We start from the raw sequence: 25116 nt of genomic DNA on the forward strand, positions 1-25116 counted from the left end.
GATTACAACTAGTTTGACTCAAAAAAAAATACAGTCTACAGCCTAGTGGATAGCTCTGTGTACGCTCAATTAGAGACCTCCTGCCACAATGCTAAAATACAAATTCTTCACAAATCACAACTTTATACCAAATGTTCTTATATGTTCTATGTGCCTTTTAAACTCTACTAAATAACTGATAGCTTTACAACAAAATTTATTTTATTTTAAAAACACTTAAATCACTATCTCACAAAATGTTTAGAAACACAGGTAACCATAGAAAGTAAATGTGCATATGCTGCTTTTATTATAATTATGGTTGTTAGCTGAATGAAAACAAGTAATAGCTAAAAAGGTTTCAAATGACAGAAAAACATATGTAGGCAAGTTATGACAATTTTTTGAGTACTCAGACAATAGAAATGCACCAATTGCAAATGCAAAGTTAACAATGAAACTGAGGAATTGAAAGGTTGAAAGGGGCCTCAAACATATTCACTATCTTTTAAATTTTAGACAAAAGAGCTGAGCAAAGAAAAAAAAACAACATATACACCATAAAAGTCTTTTTGTTTTTTTTTAAATGACTTCCAATTTTAACTCTTTTCTAAAAGCAGTAAGGGCATGAAGACCCCTATTGTAGATTATGTATCATCTCCTCTTTGGCTATGAGGTGTGTGGTTTTGTTAACTAAAGACATCAATGAGTTCAGTTTCTGAGACCAGTCATTTAATAAATTATTTGGATCCTTGGGTCTCTGGAAGTTGATAATTCCTGCCAATCTGTCTACTTTAGCAAAGATGGTCTTGTTAACTACTAGATTCGAGAGAAAAGCCTCTGACTCCTGTAAGAGAGAAAGACAAACTGGATTAGGACAAGATAATTTTAGATAATAAAACTAAATTTAAGAAAAGCATATGCAGGGCTAAAATTCATTTTTGAGTTAGAAACTGCTGATACCCTGCGAATGATGTACTTCTTTTACTGAGAGTCTAAGCAATGATGAGAATGAGTCCACTCAGAGTCCGGGCTCAGTTTGAACCTCCCTGCAAAGTCAGTGCTGCGGGCACCACGCAAGAGCCTGTTGCCGACAAACAGCAACTTGGCCTACCTGCTCCAAAGTTTCCTCCTAAAAGGCGTCTTATACAGTTAGTGTGTCTCCAGAAACGCTAGGTTAGCATATATGCTGTCACTCGCCAACGATGCAGCCATACTTCGAAGGACTCTGGTCCTTCATTCTCTTGGCCAGAAATGAAAAGAGTAATCAACTAACCACAGATCAAGCCCCCATCCCTAATATTCCTCGATTCTTCTTTTCCAGCCAAACCACCACCACTCCTTCTGGTGACAGAAATGGTTTTTCGGACCAGGACTATACACTTCCCGTAACTTCTCTCGCTTTGGTGGTGTACGTTTTACAGGCATAAAACCCCGTGTGAACACCACACTCCTCCAACATGTCCTGGGACCTCTTTATGTTTTACTTCTGCAGTTCACTTTTGGGAACCCAGGCATATTTATCAGAGAAATAGATACTGTGGACTTCAAAGTAATCAGTGTAAAACTAACATACTTAAGTGAGAACAACATTCCTGTAACTATAAACTTGGTATTTAGGTTACTCTTTGGGGAAACCTTCTAGCACCTAAACTTAAAGCTAAGTAATAAAACAAAATTGATTTTCTCACTTAATTTTTATAGGTCAATCGCTTTTCACAATGAATGGCTCCAAACAATGATGTTTACTACTTACATCAACAGACAGATCCAGAAGCTGTGCCATCCTCTTCATTGTTATCCTCGTGTAATACTTGGCCATTATTCTAATATTCTGAGGAGAAAATAGAGGGCAGAGAGGACACAGCTGTCAGTAAGGGGAAAAGCCTATCTGTTTTCACATCCAAAAAGATTTAGTTAACATGGCAAGACTTGGAGCTTTTATTTTTCTATAGTCCACCACTGGAATGAAGCTGGTTCTAAACATCAGTAACAAAACTAAATATTCAGATATTTTGGCTTCTGCAGTTATTTTTGTTATTCTGAGTATGCTCAACAACTTTTTTTTTTTTTATTTATTTTTTATTTTATTTTATTTTATTTTTTTGTCTTTCTGTCATTTCTTGGGCCGCTCCCGCGGCATATGGAGGTTCCCAGGCTAGGGGTCCAATCGGAGCTGTAGCTGCCAGCCTACGCCAGAGCCATAGCAACGTGCGATCCGAAACGCGTCTGCGGCCCACACCACAGCTCACGGCAACGCCAGATCCTTAAGCCAGATCCTTAACCCACTGAGCAAGGGCAGGGATCGAACCCGCAACCTCATGGTTCCTAGTCGGATTCGTTAACCACTGTGCCATGATGGGAACTCCATACAACTCTTTTTAAATATTAGGTAGTCAAAATACAGGCTTAACTAAATTCACTGTTAAAAGTTGTAACTGTACGTAAAATAGGTTTGCTACATGCAAGAATCTAAAGTTAAGCTTTTCTCATTATGACACGAAGGTTAAAAATGCTAAAATTTTTAAAATGATCCAGGTCATCACAAAACTCCACTTTATCATCATTATAACTGTGTAAAGATAACCTGAAATGAAATTTCCTAATTTTCACTGGAAATGAGGCTAACAGGAGACAGAGAGACACCCTTTGTTATTCTTAATGTTAACGCTACTATGAAAGCAGCAGGGAAAATGGGGGTCTCAAGGGGGCTGAAGGCAACACCACGCTGTTAGGAATCATTCTAGACCCCCTGCTTCTCCTTCATCCTTTACATTTAATCAATGACCCAATTCTCTTGCCTTTCTTTTTAAAAATAGTTTATTCCATTCCAGCCACTCTTTCTCAATACCTTGGCTACTGCCTTAATCCAGACCCATAAAGCCCCCTCACTTAGCTCGTCTTCCCACTTCCCAGTCTTTCTTCTCTCAAGCCACTCTGCACTCTCCCAGAGGAGTCTCTGTACAGTACAGCTGGTCATCGTCCTCTCGGTCTTTGCTCCTGGGGCACACAGACTTTGTTATGACCCCGACCTTTTCTGCAACTTCGACTTCCTTACCCACTGAACCCTCTTCTTAGCGCTCCCCAAGTTCTCCTTCTGGTTTGCTGCCTCCATGCCCCAGCACAGTCTCCTGTCTGCTGCTAACTACGTCCTCCTCTTACAAATCTTACCTCCTGCATGGATTCTTAAAAATCCAGCCTGACCATTCTTCCAGGTAGAACCAATCAACTCTCTCCTGATATTCCCCTCTAGTCTATATATACTTGTACCATAATACCTATAGTACTTTTATTTATAAAAGCAACTTCTGGACTTCCCGTGTAGCTCACAATATAACAGCATCTTTTCTTGTGATTTATCTCTAAGCATTTTGAAAGCAAGGACCGGGTTACTGCTGTGGTGCAACAGGATTGGAGGTGTCTCTGCAGTGCCAGGACGCAGGTTCAATCCCCAGCCCGGTACCCAGTGGCGTAAAGGATCCAGTGTTGCCTCAGCTATGGCAGAGGTTGCAACTGCAGCTCAGATCTGATCCCTGGCCTGGGAACTGCTTATGCCTCAGGGTGGCCAAAAAAGAAAAGGCAGGACCATGACTTATTCTCTCATGTGTCCTAGCACTTTGGAACCCAGAAGGCTCACAACAAATACCTGTTACATGAATGAATGCTGTCATAGTTCATTCAATCTGTAGTGACAAAAGATCAAGGGTCAGTGGGTTTTTTGTTTGTTTTCTGTTTTGACTGCGTCCATGGCACCCAGAAGTTCCCAGGATGGGGACTGAACCTTCGCCACAGCAGTGACAACACTGGATCCTTAACTCAATAAGCCTCTAGGGAATTCCTCAAAGGTCAGGTTTAAGACATGCTACCCATCTCCAAAACTACCAAGGGAGTACCAGGAAAAAAACACTCCCTCCACCCCCATCCACCCTTCGCATTCTTAAGTAATTCCTCCTGGTTTATATGCTCTAATATTTTGGATTCTTGAGAGGGTCTCTCCAATTGTAGCATGCTGACACATTACCTTTTCTAAAAAGCTAAAAAGATACCGGTAAGGGGGGAAACAAGAGGGGTAAGTAAGATATGCTTTGGGAAAGAGACAATAAACATTTGAACAACAAATTTATATCACTACTTCATTGGGCATAGGAAAAAAAAAAATCCTAAAGTGAATAATTAAAGACATAACATCCAAAAGAAACACCGGATTATCAAACCTGAGAAATAAAAGTTTATGTTCAAATTTGCTTAAGTTTACTTTTTTTTTTATGGCTGCACCCATGGCATATGGAAGTTCCTGAGCCAAGGACTGAATCCAAGCCACAGCTGTGACCTAGGTTGCAGCTGCCGCAATGCTGGATCCTTTAACCCACTGCTCCAGGCCAGGTATCGAACCTGTACCTCCACAGTGACCAGAGCCACTGCAGTCAGGTTCTTAACTCACTGCACCACAGCAGGAACTCCTGCTCAAGTTTACTTCCAAATTATCACCTCCATCATGCCAGAGTCTTACATGTTCAACAACTCTGTTCTTCAAGTCTTTCCACCTTTTTTCGCCTTCCTCCGTATAACCAAAAACGTCGGTTGCAGGACTCTCCAGAGAACCTTTTCTTAATTCCATTCCATAATCTTCAACAAGTGTGGACCATCGCATCAACTCCATTGTGGTAAAAAGCTTTAAAAGATCCCTGCGAATTACATAAAACTTAATATTCCAAATCTGAAAAAATTAAGTTTCATCTAATACGAAAGCAAATTTTTTGTTGTTGTTGCTTTTTTTTTTGCTATTTCTTGGGCTGCTCCAGCGGCATATGGAGGTTCCCAGGCTAGGGGTCGAATCAGAGCTGTAGCCACCAGCCTATGCCAGAGCCACAGCAACGTGGGATCCGAGCCGCGTCTGCAATCTACACCACAGCTTAAGGCAACGCCGGATCGTTAACCCACTGAACAAGGGCAGGGACGGAACCCGCAACCTCATGGTTCCTGGTCGGATTCATTAACCACTGCGCCACGACGGGAACTCCCTGTTGTTGCTTTTTAGGGCCACACCTGTGGCATATGGAAGTTCCCAGGCTAGGGGCTGAATGGGAGCTGCAGCTGCCAGCCTACACCACCACTACAGCCAGAACAATGCAGGATCCTTAACCCACTGAGTGAGGAGAGGGATCGAACACACATCCTCATGGATACTAGCCAGGTTTGTAACCTGCTGAGCCACAGCGGGAACTCTGAAGGCAAATTTTTAAAAATATTAACAAAGATGATTTATTTTTGGCCACACCTGTGCACGTGGAAGTTCCCAGGCCAGGGATCAAACCCAAGCCATAGCAGTGACAATGCTGAGTCCTTAACCACTAGGCCACCAGGGAACTCCAACAAGGACCATTTTTATAAAGTTTTGTTTGTAGAACAAGACACCAATTGATTATTTTACCAACTTTACTACATTTTTTTCCTCAGTAATTCTGAATAGCACACTGCCCTACTTATCATTCTGCCCTCTCCTCTCCTGTACTGTATTTGCCAATCTCTGGACTAACTGACCATAAACTTAGTAAAGAAACAGGTAAAAGAAAAATAGCTAGGAGTTCCCATGTGGCTCAGTAGGTTAAAGAATCCAGCATTTTCACTGCAGTGGTTTGGGTCACTGCTGTGGCACACGTTTGATTCCTGGCCCGGGAACATCTGCATACCATGACTACAGGGGGAAAAAAAAAGATATATATATCTATATATTTTCTAAAAGAAAAAGTCCATTGTGCTTATGATAAAGCCTATGTCTGTTTCATAGAACAGATCTTCAGAAACATGCACTTCCAAAATCACAAAGCCCCCAAACATTTATTAATGATAAAAAAAATTATCAGGAGTTCCTGTCGTGGCGCAGTGGTTAACGAGTCCGACTAGGAACCATGAGGTTGCGGGTTCGATCCCTGCCCCTGCTCAGTGGGTTAACGATCCGGCGTTGCTGTGAGCTGTGGTGTAGGTTGCAGATGCGGCTCGGATCCCGAGTTGCTGTGGCTCTGGTGTAGGCCAGCGGCTACAGCTCTGATTAGGACCCCTAGCCTGGGAACCTCCATATGCCACGGAAGTGGCCCCAAAAAATAGCAAAAAGACAAAACAAACAAAAAAAAACAAAAACAAAAACAAAAAATTATCAAATGGTTAATTAACCAAAAACTGCTAAAGTGAGCTTGAAATAAAACTTCTATTTGATAAGTGGCTTTGACTGAAGTGTATCATAATCTTATTACATTAATTTCTTCTAATGCAGTCCTAAAAAAAAAATCCCACTTTCTCTATTTAGATTCTAATATACTCTATCAGCAACCAATTAAGAAGTATACACTTAGGTTAACCAATTTCCTTTCAAAATGGTGCTTCCACTGAGACATACTATACTAATTATAAAAGTACTTACTTGTATTTAGGGATTTCTTCTAATTTCTTGTCACCACTTATTCGGTGAACCAAATCTGACTGTTCATTGTCAAAAGGAGCCAAGATAACATAAAGGACAACACTTTTCAGGGCCTAAAAAAATTGTACAACATAATAGATTACACACGAGATTAGAAACAAAACGGAAACTTTGGCAGAAAGTGAAAATTGATTCTTAATATTATATTCTAACATCTTAGGAGAAAAATCTTATCAGGTTGTTCTACTTCATAGAGCCTTTCCGTAATAATTTACTTTTCACAAGGCTCTCATAAAACAAGTACAGCAAATCTTGGCTAATTTTTTTTGGTCTTTTTTTTTTTGGCCACACCTTTGGCACATGGAGGTTTGCAGGCTAGGGGTTGAATTGGAGTTGCAGCCGCTGGCCTACACCACAGCCACAGCAATGCCAGATCCGAGCCATGTCTGTGACCTACACCATAGCTCACGGCAACGCTGGATCCTTAACCCACTGAGTGAGGCCAGGAATTGAACCTGTGTCCTCATGGATGCTAGTCAGATTCGTTTCTGCTGAGCCACAACGGGAACTCCATCTTTGCTAATCTGAATGACTACTTGGGCTGAATTTTTTATTTTGAACCTATGGCATGTGGAAGTTCCTGGGCCAGGGTTGGAACTTGTGCCATAGCAGTGACAGTGCCGGATCCTTAACCTACTGAGGGACCGAGGAATTCCTAATTTTTTTAAAAAACTGAAATACAGTTAATTTATTTAATGTCGTTTCAGATATACAATAAAACGATTCAGTTATATGTATTTTTTCAGATTCTTCTCTACTATAGGTTACTACAAGATACTGAATATAGTTCCCTGTGCTGTATAGCAGGTCCTTATTGTTTATCTACTTTATATATATTGGTATGTATCTGTTAATCCCATATTCTTAATTTTTCTTTCTTTCTTTTTTTTTTCTTGGCTGCACCCATGGCATGTGGAAGTTCCTAGGCCAGGGACTGAACCCAAGCCATAGCAGTGACAATACCAAATCCTTAACTGCTAGGCCACCAGGGAAACTCCTATTTTTTTAAAACAAATGTATAAAACAAAAAGTTCTTATAGCAAGTTAGCAGCATAAATGTGAAATCTACTATATATAAGCTACTTACAAATTTTATAAAATAATTTTCCAAAGTAATGCTAAGTCTATCTGTACCTTTGTGGGTTTTTTTTGTCTTTTTGCTATTTCTTTGGGCCGCTCCCACGGCATATGGAGGTTCCCAGGCTAGGGGTCGAATCGGAGCTGTAGCCACTGGCCTACGCCAGAGCCACAGCAACGCGGGATCCGAAGCCTCGTCTGCAACCCACACCACAGCTTACGGCAACACCGGATCCTTAACCCACTGAGCAAGGGCAGGGACCGACCCCGCAACCTCATGGTTCCTAGTCGGATTCGTTAACCACTGTGCCACGACGGGAACTCCCTGTACCTTTGTTAAAAGGTAACCTACAGCCTAAATGTAAGCTTACATTTCTTCAAAGGTCATAAATAATTTACAGCACTGCCACAATTCACCTGAATCGGTAAGGATAAAGTGAATTATCAACATATTGAATAGAAAGCAGCACCATACAATTGCATACATATAATTACTGAGGTTAAAGGTATTTCAGGAGTTCCCGTTGTGGCTAAGCGGTTAACGAACCTGACTGGTATCCATGAGGACACGGGTTTGATCCCTGGCCTTGCTCAGTGGGTTAAGGATCCAGCATTGCTGTGAGCTGTGGTAGAGGTCACAGACCCGGCTCAGATCCCGAGTTGCTGTGGCTGTGGCAGGCAGCTGTAGCTCAGATTTTACCCCTAGCCTGGGGAATTTCTAATGCCTCAGGTATGGCCCTAAAAAGACAAAAAACAACAAAAAAAAGTATTTCAAAGTAGATAAAAAATACAAATTCTTCCTAATAATTACCAATGTCAAGGTTAAGACTATATTCTTACCTGTTGCCACTTTTCACTTTCTGCCTGTATACACGGAGTGTCATAAATTGCTCTGTAGTGCTTACAAATTGACAAATAAGATCCTTCATGCTGATCCAGCTGAATCATTAAGTTATAGTATTTCAACTTTAATTTCTGGAAAAAATTGACAAAATTAATTGGAGTTTACAGGGTTTTTCCCCTAAACACTTTAAAAGTAAACTTATAGTCAGAGACAGGCTTACCTCTGTATTTTCCTCCTGAAAAAACTTGGTGTTAATTTTCTTGCTGATGATTTGTGTGCGAATATAATCCTTCACAGCTAGGCACAGCCGCATTTGCTCCAAAATAAACTCCACTCGCTCTTTCTTTTCCATTGACCCATAGGTTTCCACCTAGCAGAGTTAAGTCCCCCAAATAAGTTTATAATACTTAGAAATCTTTTAAAATTGCAACAAAACTAAAGACATTGAAAGTTCACACTTGAGAAATATTAAGAAGCTTTATGCATACTTGGGGAGTGTTGCTGATATAAAAAAAGCTAGTTTCCTCAGGAAAACGCAACTTAAAAAAATTATTATACAGTAAAATGGATTTTTTTCTTTTGGTGTGAAGTTCTATGAATTTTGACAAGTGTCAGATTTCTGTAACCACCATGATAATCAATATATCAAAGAGTTCCATTGTTTCAAAAACTCCCTCAAACTCCCCCTTTACAGAAACACAATCCTGACTCTTAACCCTTGACAACCAATGAGCTGACTGCCAACACTACGGAACTGTCTTTTCAGGAATGTCAAATATAATACGCAACCTTTTGAGATTGTCTTTGTTCACACAGCATGATGCTGACAAAGGTAAGATTCAGACTTCCTGTTGTGGCTCAGTGGATTAAGAACCCAACAGTGTCCATGAGGATGTGGGTTCAACCCTGGCCTCACTCAGTGGGTTAAGGATCTGGCACTGCCACAAGCTGCGGTGTAGGTCGCAAATGCAGCTTGGATCCCATGTTGCTGTGGTTGTGGCATAGGCCAACACTTGTAGCTCCTATTCAACCCTCCAGCCCAGGAACAATGGTGCAGGTATGGCTTTAACAAGAAAAAATAATAAGATCATTCAAGTTGTTGCGTAAATCAAACAGTTCTTTTTCTTTTTTAATGGCTAAGTAGTATTCCACTGCATGGATGAAGAACATCTGGACGGATTTCTTTTGTCTGCCACAAATAAAGTTACTCTGAATATTGGTGGACAAGGTTTGGGTGAACCTAAAGTTTTCCTTTCTCTTGGGTACCCAAGGGATGGGATTGCTGGGTTATACAGTAAGCATGTTTAACTTCATGAGAAACTGCCAAACTGTTTTCCAGGGTGGCTGCACCATTTTGCATTCCCACCACCAATCTCTGAGAGTTCTGGTTGTTTTGCATCTCTGCCAGCTCTTGGTATTTACTGTCAGTCTATTCTTACAGGTAGTGTGCAGTGGTATCTCATCATGGTTTTAATTTGCTTTTTCCTAATGCTAATGAGGAAATGATGATTCTAAATATGAAAAAAGATATCAGTTGCAGGCTAACTATACAAGTTGAAAACATCATAAAAAAAAGAGGCACTTTTTTTTTTTTTTTTGGCTGCAACCACAGCATGTGGAAGTTACCAGGCCAGGGACCCAACCCAGGCCACAGCAACCCATGCAACACCAGATCCTTAACTACTAGGCTACCAGGAAACTCCAGCATTGGTCTTTTTAAAATTCAGATAATAAGGCTGATATGACCTCTTATGGATGTAAAATATAGTTTGTAGATACAAAGAAAAACAGAGAATCAATTATATCAAATGTTATGAAAAGTTTCTAATATAATATTTGGCATACATTATCATAAATGACCTATAAAATCTAGAATGACACATTTACAGAGAAGAATGAAGTAATGTTATTGTTATTACTACAATTTGGTCTAAAAATGCTTTTATTTCACTGCCTTCCTTGTAATTTTTTTTTTCTTTTTTGGCTGTTCCTGGGGCAGGGATCAGATCTGAGCCACAGGTTTGACCTATGCCAAAGCTCCGGTCTTTAACCCACTATGCCAGGCTGGGGGATCGAACCCGTGTCATAGCGCTCCAGAGATGCCACCAAGCCCCTTGTGCCACAGTGGGAGCTCCTGTAATTTTTTAAAATAGTTGTTCAACAGTTGCTGTGTGTCAGACACTGTGTTAAGTACTTTACGTACACTACCTGTCCTTTGTAATTTTTCAAGGAAAATAAAAACACATACAGTGAACTATCAGTGTTTCATTTCTACATCATCACTCACTCTCCATGTGTCAATTACTTTGAAGCAAATCTTAGACAAGATATCAAATATTTCAGTAAGTATCTCTGAAAGGCAAACTTTGGAAAAAATTATCCTCTAAAAATTCCTGGAGTTCCCGTCGTGGTGCAGTGGTTAATGAATCCAACTAGGGTTCATCCCTGGCCTTGCTCAGTGGGTTACGGATCTGGCGTTGCCATGAGCTGTGGTGTAGGTTGCAGACGAGGCTTGGATCCCGAGTTGCTGTGGCTCTGGCGTAGGCCGGTGGCTACAGCTCCGATTCAACCCCTAGCCTGGGAACCTCCATGTGCCGTGGGAAGTGGCCCCAGAAAAGACAAAAAAAAAAAAAAATCCGAATATCACTAGATACCTAGTCACTCCTCAATAGTCTCATTTTTTTTAATCAATTCAGAATCCAAATAAGGATCATACTTCGCAATTTGTATATATATATATTTTTTTGTCTTTTTGCCTTTTCTTGAGCTGCTCCCGCGGCATATGGAGGTTGCCAGGCTAGGGGTCTATCGGAGCTGCAGCTGCCAGCCTATGCCAGAGCCACAGCAACGCGGTATCCGAGCCACGTCTGTGACCCACACCACAGCTCATGGCAACACCAGATCCTTATCCCATTGAGCAAGGCCAGGGAACTGAACCTGCAACCTCATGGTTCCTAGTCGGATTTGTTAACCACTGCGCCACGACAGGAACTCCTGTAGATATATTTTTTATGTCTCTTTTTTCCTTGCCATTTATTTGCTGAAGAAATCAAGTCAATCATCCCATACTTTCCTAGAGTCTGAAGTTTACAGAGTGCGTGCCTATGGTATCATTTAACAGGCTCCTCTGTTATTGATACACCTTAAAAACTGGAATAACTTAAAAACTGGTAGAGGCTTTATATAATTGAGGTTAATTTTTTTGGCAAGAATATTTTATAGGGGATGTTGAATCATGAGGCACATAATCCTCCTGGTTGAAAAATACGGTTTGGAGTTCCCTTTGTGGCTCAGTGGTTAACAAACCTGGCTAGGAACCATAAGGTTGCAGGTTTGATCCCTGGCCTTGCTCAGTGGGTTAAGGATCCCATGTCACCACCATGAGCTGTGGTGTAGGTTGCAGGTGTAGCTCAGTTCCCTTGCTGCTATAGCGGTGGCGTAGGCCAGCAGCAACAGCTCCAATTAGACTCCCAGCCTGGGAACCTCCACATACCTCAGGTACACCCCCAAAAAGGAAAAAAAAAAAAAAAGAAAGAAAGAAAGAAAGAAAGAAAGAAAACTAAAATGTCAAACAATAGCACAAAACTAAGACTAATTTTTTTCTTGGCTGCACCCTCAGCACATGGAAGTTCCCAGGCCAGGGATCAAATCTGAGCCACAGCTAAGACCTATGACACAACTGTAGTAACTCCAGATCCTTAACCTACTGTGCAGGGCCAGGGATAGACCCGAGGTGCTGCAGAGACAATGTTCAGTCCTTAACCCATTGCTCCACAGCAGGAACTCCAAGACCATGTTTTTGGTCATGCCTCTGGGAGGCAGAAGTTCCAGGGCTACAGATCAAACTCAGGCCACAACAGGGACAATGCTGAATCCTTAATCTACTGCTCTACCAGGGAACTCCAAGACTATTTTGTTGATCCTAGTTTTCTTCAAAACTTCTTTAGCAGTTAAATTTTGTTGGGGGCATAATCACACAATTTCCAGCTCCTTGAACAAACTCATACTTGACTTCACAATCTTAATCTTGGTGGTTTAGAAAAAAAGTGATAAGGGCCAAAAGAAGCAATTTCCCTAAGAAAATATTGCTGACCAAGTGTAAAATGTTATACCCTCTACAATACAGCACCTTACCTGTAACTCCTGTAAAATGGAGGCTGCCTCTTTGACGTCGCCGTTCTGTTCTTTTATAGTTGCTAATGTTTTCGTCAGCCGAGCACGCTCAATTTCAACATAAATCTACAAACACAAGAAATTCCTATTGTCTAAATTCGTACAGAAACGTGTTCAAATTGAAAAGGTAGAACTGAACTTGCAGCTGTTGTGTACTTGATCTTCCGGGTACAAATGGTGCTGTGTGATATCCAACATGTTACAATCACATGATTTTAAAGAAAACAGCTCTATAAAGCATTATCCATGTTTTGCAGCTATGCTTTGAGAACCTATGAATGAAATCACTGTGTTCAACAAATAACAGGACCAAAAACTACATAAATGGACAGAAAGGAAAGTACCTTTGAAAGAATCTATTTGAAAAATAACACTTTGCAAAAGAGTATATGCAGTCTAGTATCTATAATTCAACCAATATTCTCATTCTGATTTTTCTTTAAATACAAGGCTACTTTCTCTAAAAATATCTGATTTTGTTAAGTCACTAGCATTTTTTATAGCTATTTGTAATGTTAGAGTTATAACTTACACAAATCAAACATTAAAAATATAACTGTAGCCTAATATGGTCTAGGGAAATAATTTTCAGGCTTGGGCTTACTGACCTATTCAGCTTTTGCTCTGCAGTAACCCCATTTTTCCCACACCACCCCCAAATCCTTAATCTTCAGGGCTGATTGCGTAGTTTCCTAAATGTATATGTTTCTTTCTTTGATATCTCTGCATGTAATTTCTGCCACGTCTAAAATGCTCTTCTCCCTATGCCCTGGCCCAGTAGAACTTCTATTCATTCTTAAAAAGCCAGCCAAACTCTGTCAACTTGTTGAGGCTTCCCGGAGCTCCTCTGTGCTGCAGAGAACTAGAGGCACACTGCTACTGTCATGACCAGCACAGTAACTACTGCTATGATTGATCCCTTTGAGGTTAAAAGTAGCATCCTGCCCATTTGGGATCTCGTCAACACAAGCAGATGCTCAATAAGCATTTATGAACTGAACTGCCAAAGAGGTAGTAACATGTAAGATACGTTTTTGTCTTCAAGCCACAAAAATCTACCTAGAAAGAAACATATCTACCACAGTCATCATTTCATACTTGCCCTTTTCAGAGAAACACTAGACTGGGGGCGGGGAGGGGAGGCATCAAAAGAAATACGAATAGATTGTGGCAAGACAGTGAAGTTTTGACAACTAAACTCACACTGCAAATACTCTATGAAACCTTAGCTATCCCAAACACAGACTTCTCAAGCAGATCTAGACCAAGTGAATTAATCTTATCTTTAATGATTACCAAATGTAATTTTGGGATAAGATCACTAATTTCTAAAAAAGTCTGGATATGCTAAGACTGTCACTATTTAAGCATACCCATTGGCATATGGGAAGACCCTAGGAGATGTACAAAGACGTGGGTTAAGTTAAGGTGATGACATTTGCGTATTTCATCTTAAAAATATACATATACGTACTTAAATAAAATGTTTAAATACATAAATATCTCTGCTACAAGTAAGACAGTATTTATCACTGAGTTATGCCAATAGAAAACTCACTTTTCCTTCTGTTACCATTCGCAGAGTATCAATTAATCGAAGTTTGACTGGAAGGTCTGTGATTTCCTCAACGTATGTACAGCACTGTTGAACCATTTTTGCAACAGCCTAAAATAATAAAAACCATTCATAAGTTAAATGCATTCCTCATACAGGAAAAGGAAGTATTTTATTGATGAAGTATGATGGTCAGATTTGGTCTTCCAAGCAACTCTAGATACTAAAATGCCTATTAAAAAAATATCAAAACCTTCCTTAGCTAAGAAGTACTGAATCTTCATGACCCCTCTCCGCTACAGCTGGTGAACTGACTACATGAAAGCAAAGCTGGAAGAGGCCTGTCTGGCAATGTCTATTAGAAGTAGAAGGCCACTAGCTAGCATTTTTGCAACCCAGCAGAAAAGTGAGGAAGAAGTGACAACAGATTAAAGAGAAAAATCGAAAAAGAGGGGCGAGAGAAAAGCAGAGTTTAACAGTGGCTGTAACAGCAGTGAAACCATGACCAGTAGATACTATGACTGAGGAAGAAGAGTCGGGTGCAGGAGCAGAAGATAAAATGCTTCCATCACCTGGTGGGAGCAGGAGCCACAGTCAGCCATGCTCACAATAAGATATAACAACAAAAAGCTCAGCATCTCTTGCCCACAGTTCCCTGACAAGTAATACAAGCAGGATGTACTACTTTGCTTCCAGCTGTAACATTCTATGTTCTAGGTCAGGGGTCAGCTAACCTTTTCTGCAGATTTTCATAAATATTTACCTGGTAAGTATTTTAGACCACAGGGTCTCTGTAGCAACTATTCAACTCTGCCTCTGTAACTCCAAAGCTGCCATATATATGCCATACAGGACATATGAGTGTGGCTCTGTCCTCCCAAACTTTTATTTACAAAGGTGGCAGATTTAGTCCTTGGCCCATAGTTTTCCAAGCCCTAACCTAGATTCTGAACAGCATATCACAATCATTGTTAGGAATTATTAGGACTCACTGTCCTTGGAAAAATGGTGTTCATTTTGTTTTTTTTTTTTTGCCACACCAACAGCATGTGGAAGTTCCATATATGGCTATGGATCGAACCCAAGCCACAGCTGTGACCTGACTCACAGCTGCGGCAATGCCAGATCCTTAACCCACTGGGTCACAAGGGAACTTCCCAGAGGATCATCTGAATGCCTCAAGCAGAACAGGAAAGCAGCAAAGAAAATCCAGCTTCACAAAAACAGCAAAACAGCATAATCAGCATATAAAAACATCATATATAATCTTTAAACAAAATGAGTCCTGCTGTGTAGCACTAGGAACTATGTCTAGCCACTTATGATGGAGCATGGAGCATGAAATGTGAGAAAAAGAATGTGTACATGTATGTGTAACAGGGTCACCATGCTGCACAGTAGAAAAAAAAAATGTATTGGGGAATAAAACAAACAAAAAAACCCACATCAAATGGCAAGGTGCTGAAAGAAAAAAATAAATGATCTACACACACACAAAAAATAAATAAACAAAATGAGTAGTCTGAAATTTGAAACAAAATGATGTCTAAAAATGGCCTCAAAAATCAAAATATTAAGTGTTTAATAAAAGATACAATTAAGTAAATCATAGATTATCAACTTGACAGGTTATAACAACCATCTAAAATAATAAATATGTGGAGTTCCCATCATGGCACAGTGGAAACGAATCTGACTAGGAACCATGAGGTTGTGGGTTCGATCCTTGGCCTCGCTCAGTGGGTTAAGGATCTGGCGTTGCTGTGAACTGTGGTGTAGGGCAGTAGCTATAGCTCCGATTGGACCCCTAGCCTGGGAACTTCTATATGCCACAGGTGCGGCCCTAAAAAGCAAAAGTAACAATAATAATAACAAATATGAAGAAGCAACATAGAAATAAGAGAAAGGTACATCACACTCTCAGTACAATTTCACAGAAAAGCACAAATACATAAAGACTAGAAGAAAAAACAAAAGCAGTTGGGAGTTCCTGTAGTGGCTCAGTGGTAACAAACCCAACTAGTATCCATGAAGCCATAAGAACTCCAGTTTGATCCCTGGCCTCGCTCAATGAGTTAAGGATCTGGCATTGCCGTGAGCTGCAACATAGGTTGTAGATATGGCTCAGATCCTGCATTGCCGTGGCTGTGGTGTAAGCTAACAGCTGTAGCTCTGATGTGACCCCTGGCATGGAAACTTCCATGTGCCAAGGTACAGCCCTAAAAAAAAGACAAAAAAACAAAAACAAAACACAAAAATCAAAAGCAGTTGTCCTGAGAATATGGAAAGAATTTTTTAAAACTTTCTAAATGTTGTAATGCTAATTTAACACTCGATTTAAGTCAGAAAGGTTTTCTAAGAGTCATTCTTTCAATTTGAACATATTTCTTTTTTGATCAAGCATGAACTCACTTGTTTTAACTGACTCCGTCTTTTTGATAAAAGCATAATATTTTCATTAAGTAAATCCCATTCTTTAGCCTCATAGCACATCTTCACTACTGCAACTAAGATACGGGACGTAGACACCATATCAGAAGCCTGTAAGAATGAAAATATATTGAAGGTTAATGGAACAATGTCAAAAGAAATGAATGGCAATCGAGGTTTTCACTATAATCTACTCACAGTTCGGGTCTGTTTTTCCAAAGACAGAAGGGTTTCAATGACTTCTTGAAGTCTTCCTTCCTAAAACAAAAGACAAATGAACAATGAAAACACCACCACCAGCACAAAACCAAATTAGTCTAAATGAGATGCTTGTGACACAGAAAAAACAAAAAGCAGCCTATTTTAGAGGGCTCCCACAAGCTATTTTTAACACACCAAAATGCCTCGGAGAAACACTCTAGAAGGACAATGATTTTAACACCTGAGGAAAAAACCAAGTCTTTGTTTTGGATTCTCATTCATCAAGTCAGTGTGGTAACACCTGTTTATCTTGTTCTGCCCAGACTCTTACCAACCAGTCACCTGTGTCTTTCTCCGAAGCATAGAAACGGGAAACTGAATGATTTCTTTAGAAATTCACCATAAATATTTAAAAACACGAAGTTCTGAGGAGAAACTGAAAGGATATCTGGTGATAAAAAGATAGGAAACCCTGGTTTAATTTTCCAGTGACTTTAGAAATAAATTTTAATTGTGCTTCAAGAACATGAAGCCCACCTGAGAAGCCCCAAGCCTTCTATGACACCAAGCTTGCCCTACCAAGTCCTCAACTGACAGCAACCTCTGTCTCAACTGGAAAAACAAACATGCTCCCTGGGCCATACATTAAGAAATGGGAATAGCAAAATTCAAATAATATAAACCTAGGTGATAATATACCAGGACTAAAATAAGCCATCGCATTAGGAAGCAAACAGTTTGATAAAAGTGAAACCAACCCACAACACAAAAATTGCATTTATTTAAGGTAGTGATATTAAGGAGTGAATTGGAAGCGATGAGAGTTTTATTTATAAACTGCTTTTCTAACCATAAAGGAAATTTATTTTTATCTTAATGGCATCCATAGAGGGAGTATCAGTATTACTCTTTCACTGATGAAAGAACCTAAACAGTTGTTGAATTAAGAGCACAAATAATGTTTGGGCTTTCAAAACACTGCTTCCATATTTTCCAAAACAACTTTTATTTATTTATTTATTTATTTTTGGCTTTTTTTGTCTTTTCAGGGCTGCACCCACGGCATATAGAGGTTCCCAGGCTAGGGGTCCAATTGGAGCTGTAGCCGCCGGCCTACACCAGAGCCACAGCAACGCCAGATCCGAGGCACGTCTGTGACCTACACCACAGCTCCTGGCAACACCGGATCCTTAACCCACTAAGCAAGGACAGGGATCAAACCTGCAACCTCATGGTTCCTAGTCGGATTCGTTTCCACTGCGCCAAGACAGGAACTCCTCCAAAACAACTTTTAAACAAGAATTTTTTACACAGCACAGAGTATGTACTATATAGCCATATGTTTGAATTTATTTTAATTAAATCTGAAACATATACAATCACTGCCATTTAAACGTTTCCTATGTAAAGGGGAGCACCAATTGTGGAAGCTGTATAGAACACACCTATAAATTCCCCAAAGTTAAAGACTAATTAAATCACAGGAATCAAGGAATCTTAGAACTAGAAAGACAGCTGGAGATGATTATTCAATCCAATCACCTCACTTTAGCGATTAAAAAGACTGAGGACAGGAGTTCCTGTCGTGGCGCAGTGGTTAATGAATCCGACTAGGAACCGTGAGGTTGCGGGGTCGGTCCCTGCCCTTGCTCAGTGGGTTAACGATCTGGCGTTGCCGTGAGCTGTGGTGTAGGTTGCAGACGCAGCTCGGATCCCACGTTGCTGTGGCTCTGGTGTAGGCCGGTGGCTACAGCTCCGATTCAACCCCTAGCCAGGGAACCTCCATATGCCGCGGGAGCGGCCCAAGAAATAGCAACAACAACAAAAGACAAAAAAAAAAAAGACTGAGGGCAGGAGTTCCTCTGTGGCTCAGTGGGTTAAGGACTTGGCTTTGTCACTGCAGAGGCTCCGGCAGCTGCTATGGCAGTGGGTTCATGGGTTCAATCCTTGGCCAGAACTTCCGCATGCTATGAGTGTGGCCAAAAAAAAAAAAAAAAAAATTTGACTGAAGACCAAAGGGCTCAGCCACAAAAACTTCATCAATGGAACCAGAATCCAGGGTGCCTGCCTCCTGGTCCAATGTTCCCTCCACTACAATAAACCACATGAGTTTAAACCATGTCTTTGCTTCCATCATAGTAACATCAATCAAAGTACAACTGATCCTGGAACAACATGGGGTGGGTGGGATTTGAGGGTGCTGACCCTCTGAGCAGTTGAAAATCTAAATACAATTTATAGCCTGCCCTCCAAATCCTTGGATTCGACCAAACACGGTGGAGTACTACAGTATTTACAACTGAAAAAAAAAATCAGTGTATGTATAAGCAGACCCACACAGTTCAAACCTGTGTTGTTCAAGAGTCAACTGTAATTTCCACAGGGAAATAGTTACTATCTGGCAAAAAAATGTAGTGCAAAAATAGCTAAAATGCAAAATACTGTTTAGTGGTGGTTTCATGTCACTTTTGTAATTACTATTAGTCACATGATTGTGATCAACAGAATATAGTCTACTATGAGGTATATTAAGGCAGAAATACAGATTTTAAAGAATTGTACCCTATTCACAGGAAGGAATCACACACCACTTTACAGCTGGGGTCCACAGGTATCAAGGAAACCCTAACCATCACTGTCACCATCACCTTCTCAGAAAGGTGTCTTTGGATAATGCTCTCTAAAATCATTCAGCACCTACTTTAACACTCCAGCCCATTTACCTTCTGCTTTGCAACGATCCTGCAAACAAAGAATGTCACCTGCCATTTCAGTAAACAAAGGATATTGCAGCCATAAAACAGGATACTGGCCTTAGACAGTTAAAATGCGTATCAAAGGAACGTTTTCAATACGCCCAGACTCCTGCATCTTCCCATACAGAAAAAAACCACTAAAATCACTAGCTCTGTTTTGTTTTGTTGTCTTTTTGCCTTTTCTAGGGCCGCTTCCGAGCATATGGAGGTTCCCAGGCTAGGGGTCTAATCGGAGCTTGTAACCACCGGCCTACGACAGAGCCACAGCAACGCAGGATCTGAGCCGTGTCTGCAACCTACACCACTGCTCATGGCAACGCCGGATCCTTAACCCACTGAGCGAGGCCAGGAACTGAACCCACAACCTCATGGTTCCTAGTCAGACTCGTTAACCACTGCGCCACGCCGGGAACTCCCATTAACTCTGTTTTTGTGATGAACAGTAATCTTTTTATGTTCAAATATATGTTGTTGCTTTTTGTTTTTTTCAGCAGAAACTCCTCCATATTCTGGCTCCTTCTTTTCCTTTTTGGAACAGTCTCTCAGAGCTATCCGAAAGGCTGCATTCCTGAACTACAGTTCTTAGTAATGAAATTATCACTGTTTTTCTTTTTTGGCTGCACCCATGGCATATGGAAGTTCCCAGGCCAGGGAATGAATTCGAGTCACAGCTTCGACTTACCCACAACTGTGGCAAAGCCAGAGTCGTAACCAGCTGCGCCAGGCCAGGGATCAAACCTCCACTACCCCAGAGACAACGCTGGATCCTTAACCCACTGTGCTACAGGAGGAATTCTAATTCTCACCTTTTGGGCTGTGTATTTTTTTCAGTCAACAACCTCAAACTTTTCTTCCTTTTTATTCTGGCTGAACTTGGAGCATACAGAAGTTCCTGGACCAGGGGATCAAGCCCACACCACGGCAGTGACAACACCAGATCCTGAACCTGCTGAGCCACCAGGAAACTTATAATTTTTTCCCCAAATTGTTTTGTTTAATTTTATTAAAAAAAAATTTTTTTTAATGTTTTGTCTTTTTAGGGCTGCACTTGCAGCATATGGAGGTTCCCAGGCTAGGGGCTGAATCAGAGCTACAGCTGCTGGCCTTCACTGCAGCCACAGCAACGCCAGATCTGAACCACGTCTACAACCTATACCACAGCTCAAGGCAACACTGGATCCTTAACCCACCAAGCAAGGCTAGGGATCGAACCTGCATGGGTACTAGTGAGGTTCGTTTCCACTGAGCCATGACAGGAACTCCTCTTTTCTATTTTAATGTTCACTGTCTTTCTAATCTCACTAGAGCAGGGGCCGTATCTATACTGTTCACCACTGCAGCTCAGTGTTCTGCACCTGCCCAAGCACATAAGGGTGCTTCTGTAGATATTCTGGTGCATCTTTTTATACTGTGTACTACAGGTATTAATGTACATGTCTTGCCTTCTAAGTGAGTTCCTAGTAGTATGTGCTGAGGATGGACACTGACCTGAACTATTCAGCTGATCTTGGCTTACAATCCCTGATTCATATGTTACAGTAAGGAGGATGTGACAAGCTGTATGGCTGACGATTCAGTGCTATCTGAGGGACACTACCATCAATTTCATGAAACACAACTCCCCACTGTCCCACCTTTTCACCCAATCTTCCCCGTTCAGTCTTATTCCTCAACATCCTCCTCCCTCCTTCCCTGTCTAATTATATCTCTATCTTGAAATTCTACCTCCTCCGTGCTGCCTTTCAACTCAAGGGAACAAGATGGTCAGAGCTATCAAAACCAACTTGCTAGAACATGTGACCTTTGTGACTCATTTTTCCTCATTAAAATAATCCTTGTCAATGAGATAAAGAAAAAAGGAGTTTGTTCACCATCGATACATGTTGGGCATCTATATATTCTATGTGTCTTTTAACTCCAAATGATACAATCTTTTAATGATTCCTTAAACAATCCAAACAAGTCAGAAAAGAACAATAAAAAGTTAACCACAGGGGTTCCCATCATGGAGCAGTGGAAACAATTCGACTAGGAACCATGAGGTTGCGGGTTCGACCCCTGGCCTCGCTCAGTGGGTTAAGGATCCGATGTTGCTGTGGCTGTGGTGAAGGCCGGCGGCTACATCTCTGATTAGACCCCTAGCCTGGGAACCTCCCTATGCCTTGGGTGCAGCCCTAAAAAAGACAAAACAAAACAAAGCACGGAGGAGAGGTTTCAGGCAACCAAATGAAAAGACATTAAGAGCAGGGAGAAACAAAGGACATATTTGATTTAAGAAAGCAAGTAGTTCCTAAATAACTGTAATCCAAAAGCAGAGGGTGGCGGTAGGGCTAGAGGGGAACTGGTAAACACTGCATCTTTATATTCAGAAAGGGCCTTCATTAGATTAATTTTACACTCCCTAATGCAAGGGTGAAACAACAACTATTATCAAGAATTAGTATCCCTTTCATTATCTCACCAATCTGATACAGGGGCCTCAAATACCAGTCAGAGAAGTAGTAGAATGTAATGGTTAAAAACACAGGCTCTGCAGCCAGACTCATTGAGTCTGTATTCCAACTTTGTTACTCTGGGCAAGACACTTATCCTCTGTGACCCTCAATTTTCTCCTCAGTGATATGCGCATAACAGCTCCGACCCCATAGGGTTGCCCAGCCCCGCCTCCCCACAAAGATAATCCACGTTTATACCTTATTTTTTTTCCACAGGCACAGTGTCCTAACATAAAAATCAACGGCTTTAATTTTACATAGTTTAACAGGCTTTGACACCCCTGAACATTTTCCTCACCCACTTGACACCTAAAAAAAATCTTTGGGCATCTGAGTTTGCAAATCTTTTCAACAGTCTTGAACAAAACAATATTCTTAATAAATGCCCCACGCTGTAGAACAACTACAACTGTAGCAGTGAAGCACTTTTCCCTACAGGTCTATGAGCTCTCTGCGTACTCCTCACAACTTCGAACACTGATTGGGCCTGGCACACAGTAGGCTATAAGAAGAAATGGGTGGGTGAAGGGAAGGTATTTTTTCCCTCCTAGGCTCAGTTCTAGGAATAGCTGTCCTTCTTTAAAGCACTTAACTATTTTCTATGAACACTATCAATCTATTAACTCCAAAGAGGTGGTTCTGGGGCTGATTTTGGCCTGTAGGTATGTTTTGTTTGATCTATGCGGTATCGGCTCAAACAGTGCTTTAAAACAGATTAGTGTCCAGTTTCTAAATACAGAGACAATTCATAGAAAAATCCATGTTCCTGGTCTCACCCTCAAATTAGAAGAGTTGACAAGGCCTGGCCTTCATTCCCAGTTGGCAAAGATTAACCTGAGGGCAGGACCCCTCTCCCTGAGCAGGTGCTTAGAAGTTCAGGTTCTCATTACACTTTGCTTACTAGGTTGGACAGCTTGGTGGGAGCAGAAGCTCTAGCATCAGTCTGCTTGGGTTTGCATCCTGGCTCCACCGCATGACCAGCTTTACTATGGCTTTGGAGCATGTGACTCACTTTCTCTCAGACTGTTTTCTTGTCTGTAAAAACAGGACCAACAGTAATACCTACCACACAGGGCAGAGGTGAGGATCGGATGAGTTAATACATGTAAGACTTAGAAGACTGCCTGGCACCGAAGAAGGCATTCAATAAATGTCAGTGATTGCTTTCTGCCTGGTGCTGTAGGTATTTGCGTTTTCCAACTTCTATGTCACTGGCAATGTTTCTTTACACTAGCAGCCAGAAAGCTCAGAGGTTAATTTATGACCCTCTTCCACTTACAGTACCGAACCTAAGACACGCAGGTGTATCAACTTCATCATCTTTCCCTATGCTGGTCTTTTGTAACGCCCCACTAAATTCTTTTTCTGGAAAAAAGAGAAGCATTAAAATAGTTCTTTTGAAGAATTCAATGTGAAGTATTACTTGACACTCCTCCTGACCCTAAACATATTATGTTTTAATGTACTGAGGTAGTAAGCTCCTTTAGAGACAAAAAAAAAAAAAAAAAACCCCTATTAGTGAAAGCATCCCAAATGAACAGCAATAAATGTTTGTGGCTGGATTGATGAAGGAATTTAATGAGGCCTCAGCAGAATCCTTAACAACATCCCATGATGGAACTGATCCAACAACCATCCAAACCTTAGTCAGGCAAACCTAGATTTAAATCCCTGGTTCTATCTATTACTAACTGTTCTGATGGACAAACAATTCTGAGCCTTGGTTTCTTTACCTATAAAATGACCCACAAAGTTGCCTGACACAGCAGGGGGCATGATAAATGTTTGGATTAAGTAAAATTTCTATTTCATGGGAAATAAGCAGTTGGGCTAAACTACTGTCCATGACCCCCGCTCCTATGATTCTGCACTTTCGTGCTTATTTGTCTATTTCCCGCAGGTCCTGCTCCGCGGATGACTCCTCCCCATCCCAATCTTACTTACTCCTCAAGCCCTAATACAAACGTCAGCTTCTCTGTAAAACTCTCCCTTATCCCATCTCTAAGAACGAACAGCTTCCTCCTGTGTTCCAGTAACACTTTTACATTTGTACAGCACTCACCACCATGCGTGACTTGTCTACCTCCTTGCCTACATGAACTCCTTAAGGACAGGGATCCTGTGTTAATCACCTTCTTCCTATCACTTTCCTGTCCCTTCTTCTGGCCAAAGGCCAAGCACTTCGCCACGATCCATAAGCAACAAGAGAAATTGATCCGGCAAGAGCAATGAATCTAAACTTTCTGATCTAGCGTGAATGCTGAAATGGCCTTAACCCCCGAGAAACTACTACAGTGAACGTGAAACAAAATCCAAGAAAAGGCAAAAAGTACTATGAAGTCTCATCCCCCTCCAGGAATTGAAGTGACCATCGGTCTTGGGGAGGGTCTGGGAAGCCGTAAGCCCTAACGTACTCCGGGTGCGGGATCTCCCTATTCAGGCAGACCTGGGATCTCCTACTTCTGCAGGCAATAGGGGGATGAGCACTCCAGCCCGCAGGCCCCCAGAGGCCTAAGCAAGCTCCGCGCCGTGACTCAGCCCCTGGCGCCCGCCAAGCAGCAGCCGGCCTCCCCTTACCTTGGCCAGCTTCTCGCACTCGGGCAGCCGCTGATCCACTGTGGCGCTGTAGTCCACCTCCATCTTCACGATGCGCCCATCAGCCCGCTCCGAGCCGCCGTCCGCCATGGTCCTCGCCTAAGCGTCCCTTGCTGTCCCCCTGCTTCGGCCACCACTCGTCAGCCACACCGGAAGCCGCCGGCGCACCCGCTCAGGCAGTGCCTGGGCAGCCCGCGCGAAGGACCCCACGAGGACCCCTGCGCCGGGCGCCAGGCAGGCACTGCCGCGGACAGCCCTGAGGGCGGAGCTAGGAGCGGGCCCCGCCCCGCCCGCCAAGTCCGGTTTTCGTCTGGTGACAGACTTCTCTAAATTTGCGGTGAGGAAAGCTAGTGTTATCAAATAGGCTGTCGTATATATCTTCTCACACCTCTGCTTTGAAATATTGCGATTTCTCGGAACCATGGGCGAGGTCACTGAACTTTTCTTGGATTTCGGTTTTCTCCCGGCTCCAGGAGCAGGCTGAAAGAAACCCCGAAGAAAAAAGTTCTCAGGTTTCATCTGGTTGAGAATCT

At 41.6% G+C, this 25116-nt stretch overlaps 1 protein-coding gene across 1 annotated transcript; it reads right to left on the reverse strand.

Annotated features, from left to right (window-relative positions):
• Positions 1-266: 266 nt before the first annotated feature.
• Positions 267-24771, reverse strand: PSMD12 (proteasome 26S subunit, non-ATPase 12). Its single transcript, XM_047757520.1, has 11 exons — positions 24566-24771; positions 16735-16794; positions 16519-16647; positions 14110-14217; positions 12513-12617; positions 8599-8748; positions 8375-8509; positions 6398-6510; positions 4490-4664; positions 1736-1813; positions 267-826 (listed from the first exon to the last, which is right to left on the reverse strand). The coding sequence occupies exons 1-11, from the start codon at positions 24671-24673 to the stop codon at positions 617-619; spliced, it is 1371 nt and encodes a 456-aa protein (XP_047613476.1). The 5' UTR covers positions 24674-24771; the 3' UTR covers positions 267-616.
• Positions 24772-25116: the final 345 nt, after the last annotated feature.

This window comes from Phacochoerus africanus, chromosome 14 (assembly GCF_016906955.1).
Source record: "Phacochoerus africanus isolate WHEZ1 chromosome 14, ROS_Pafr_v1, whole genome shotgun sequence".
NCBI lineage: Eukaryota > Metazoa > Chordata > Mammalia > Artiodactyla > Suidae > Phacochoerus > Phacochoerus africanus.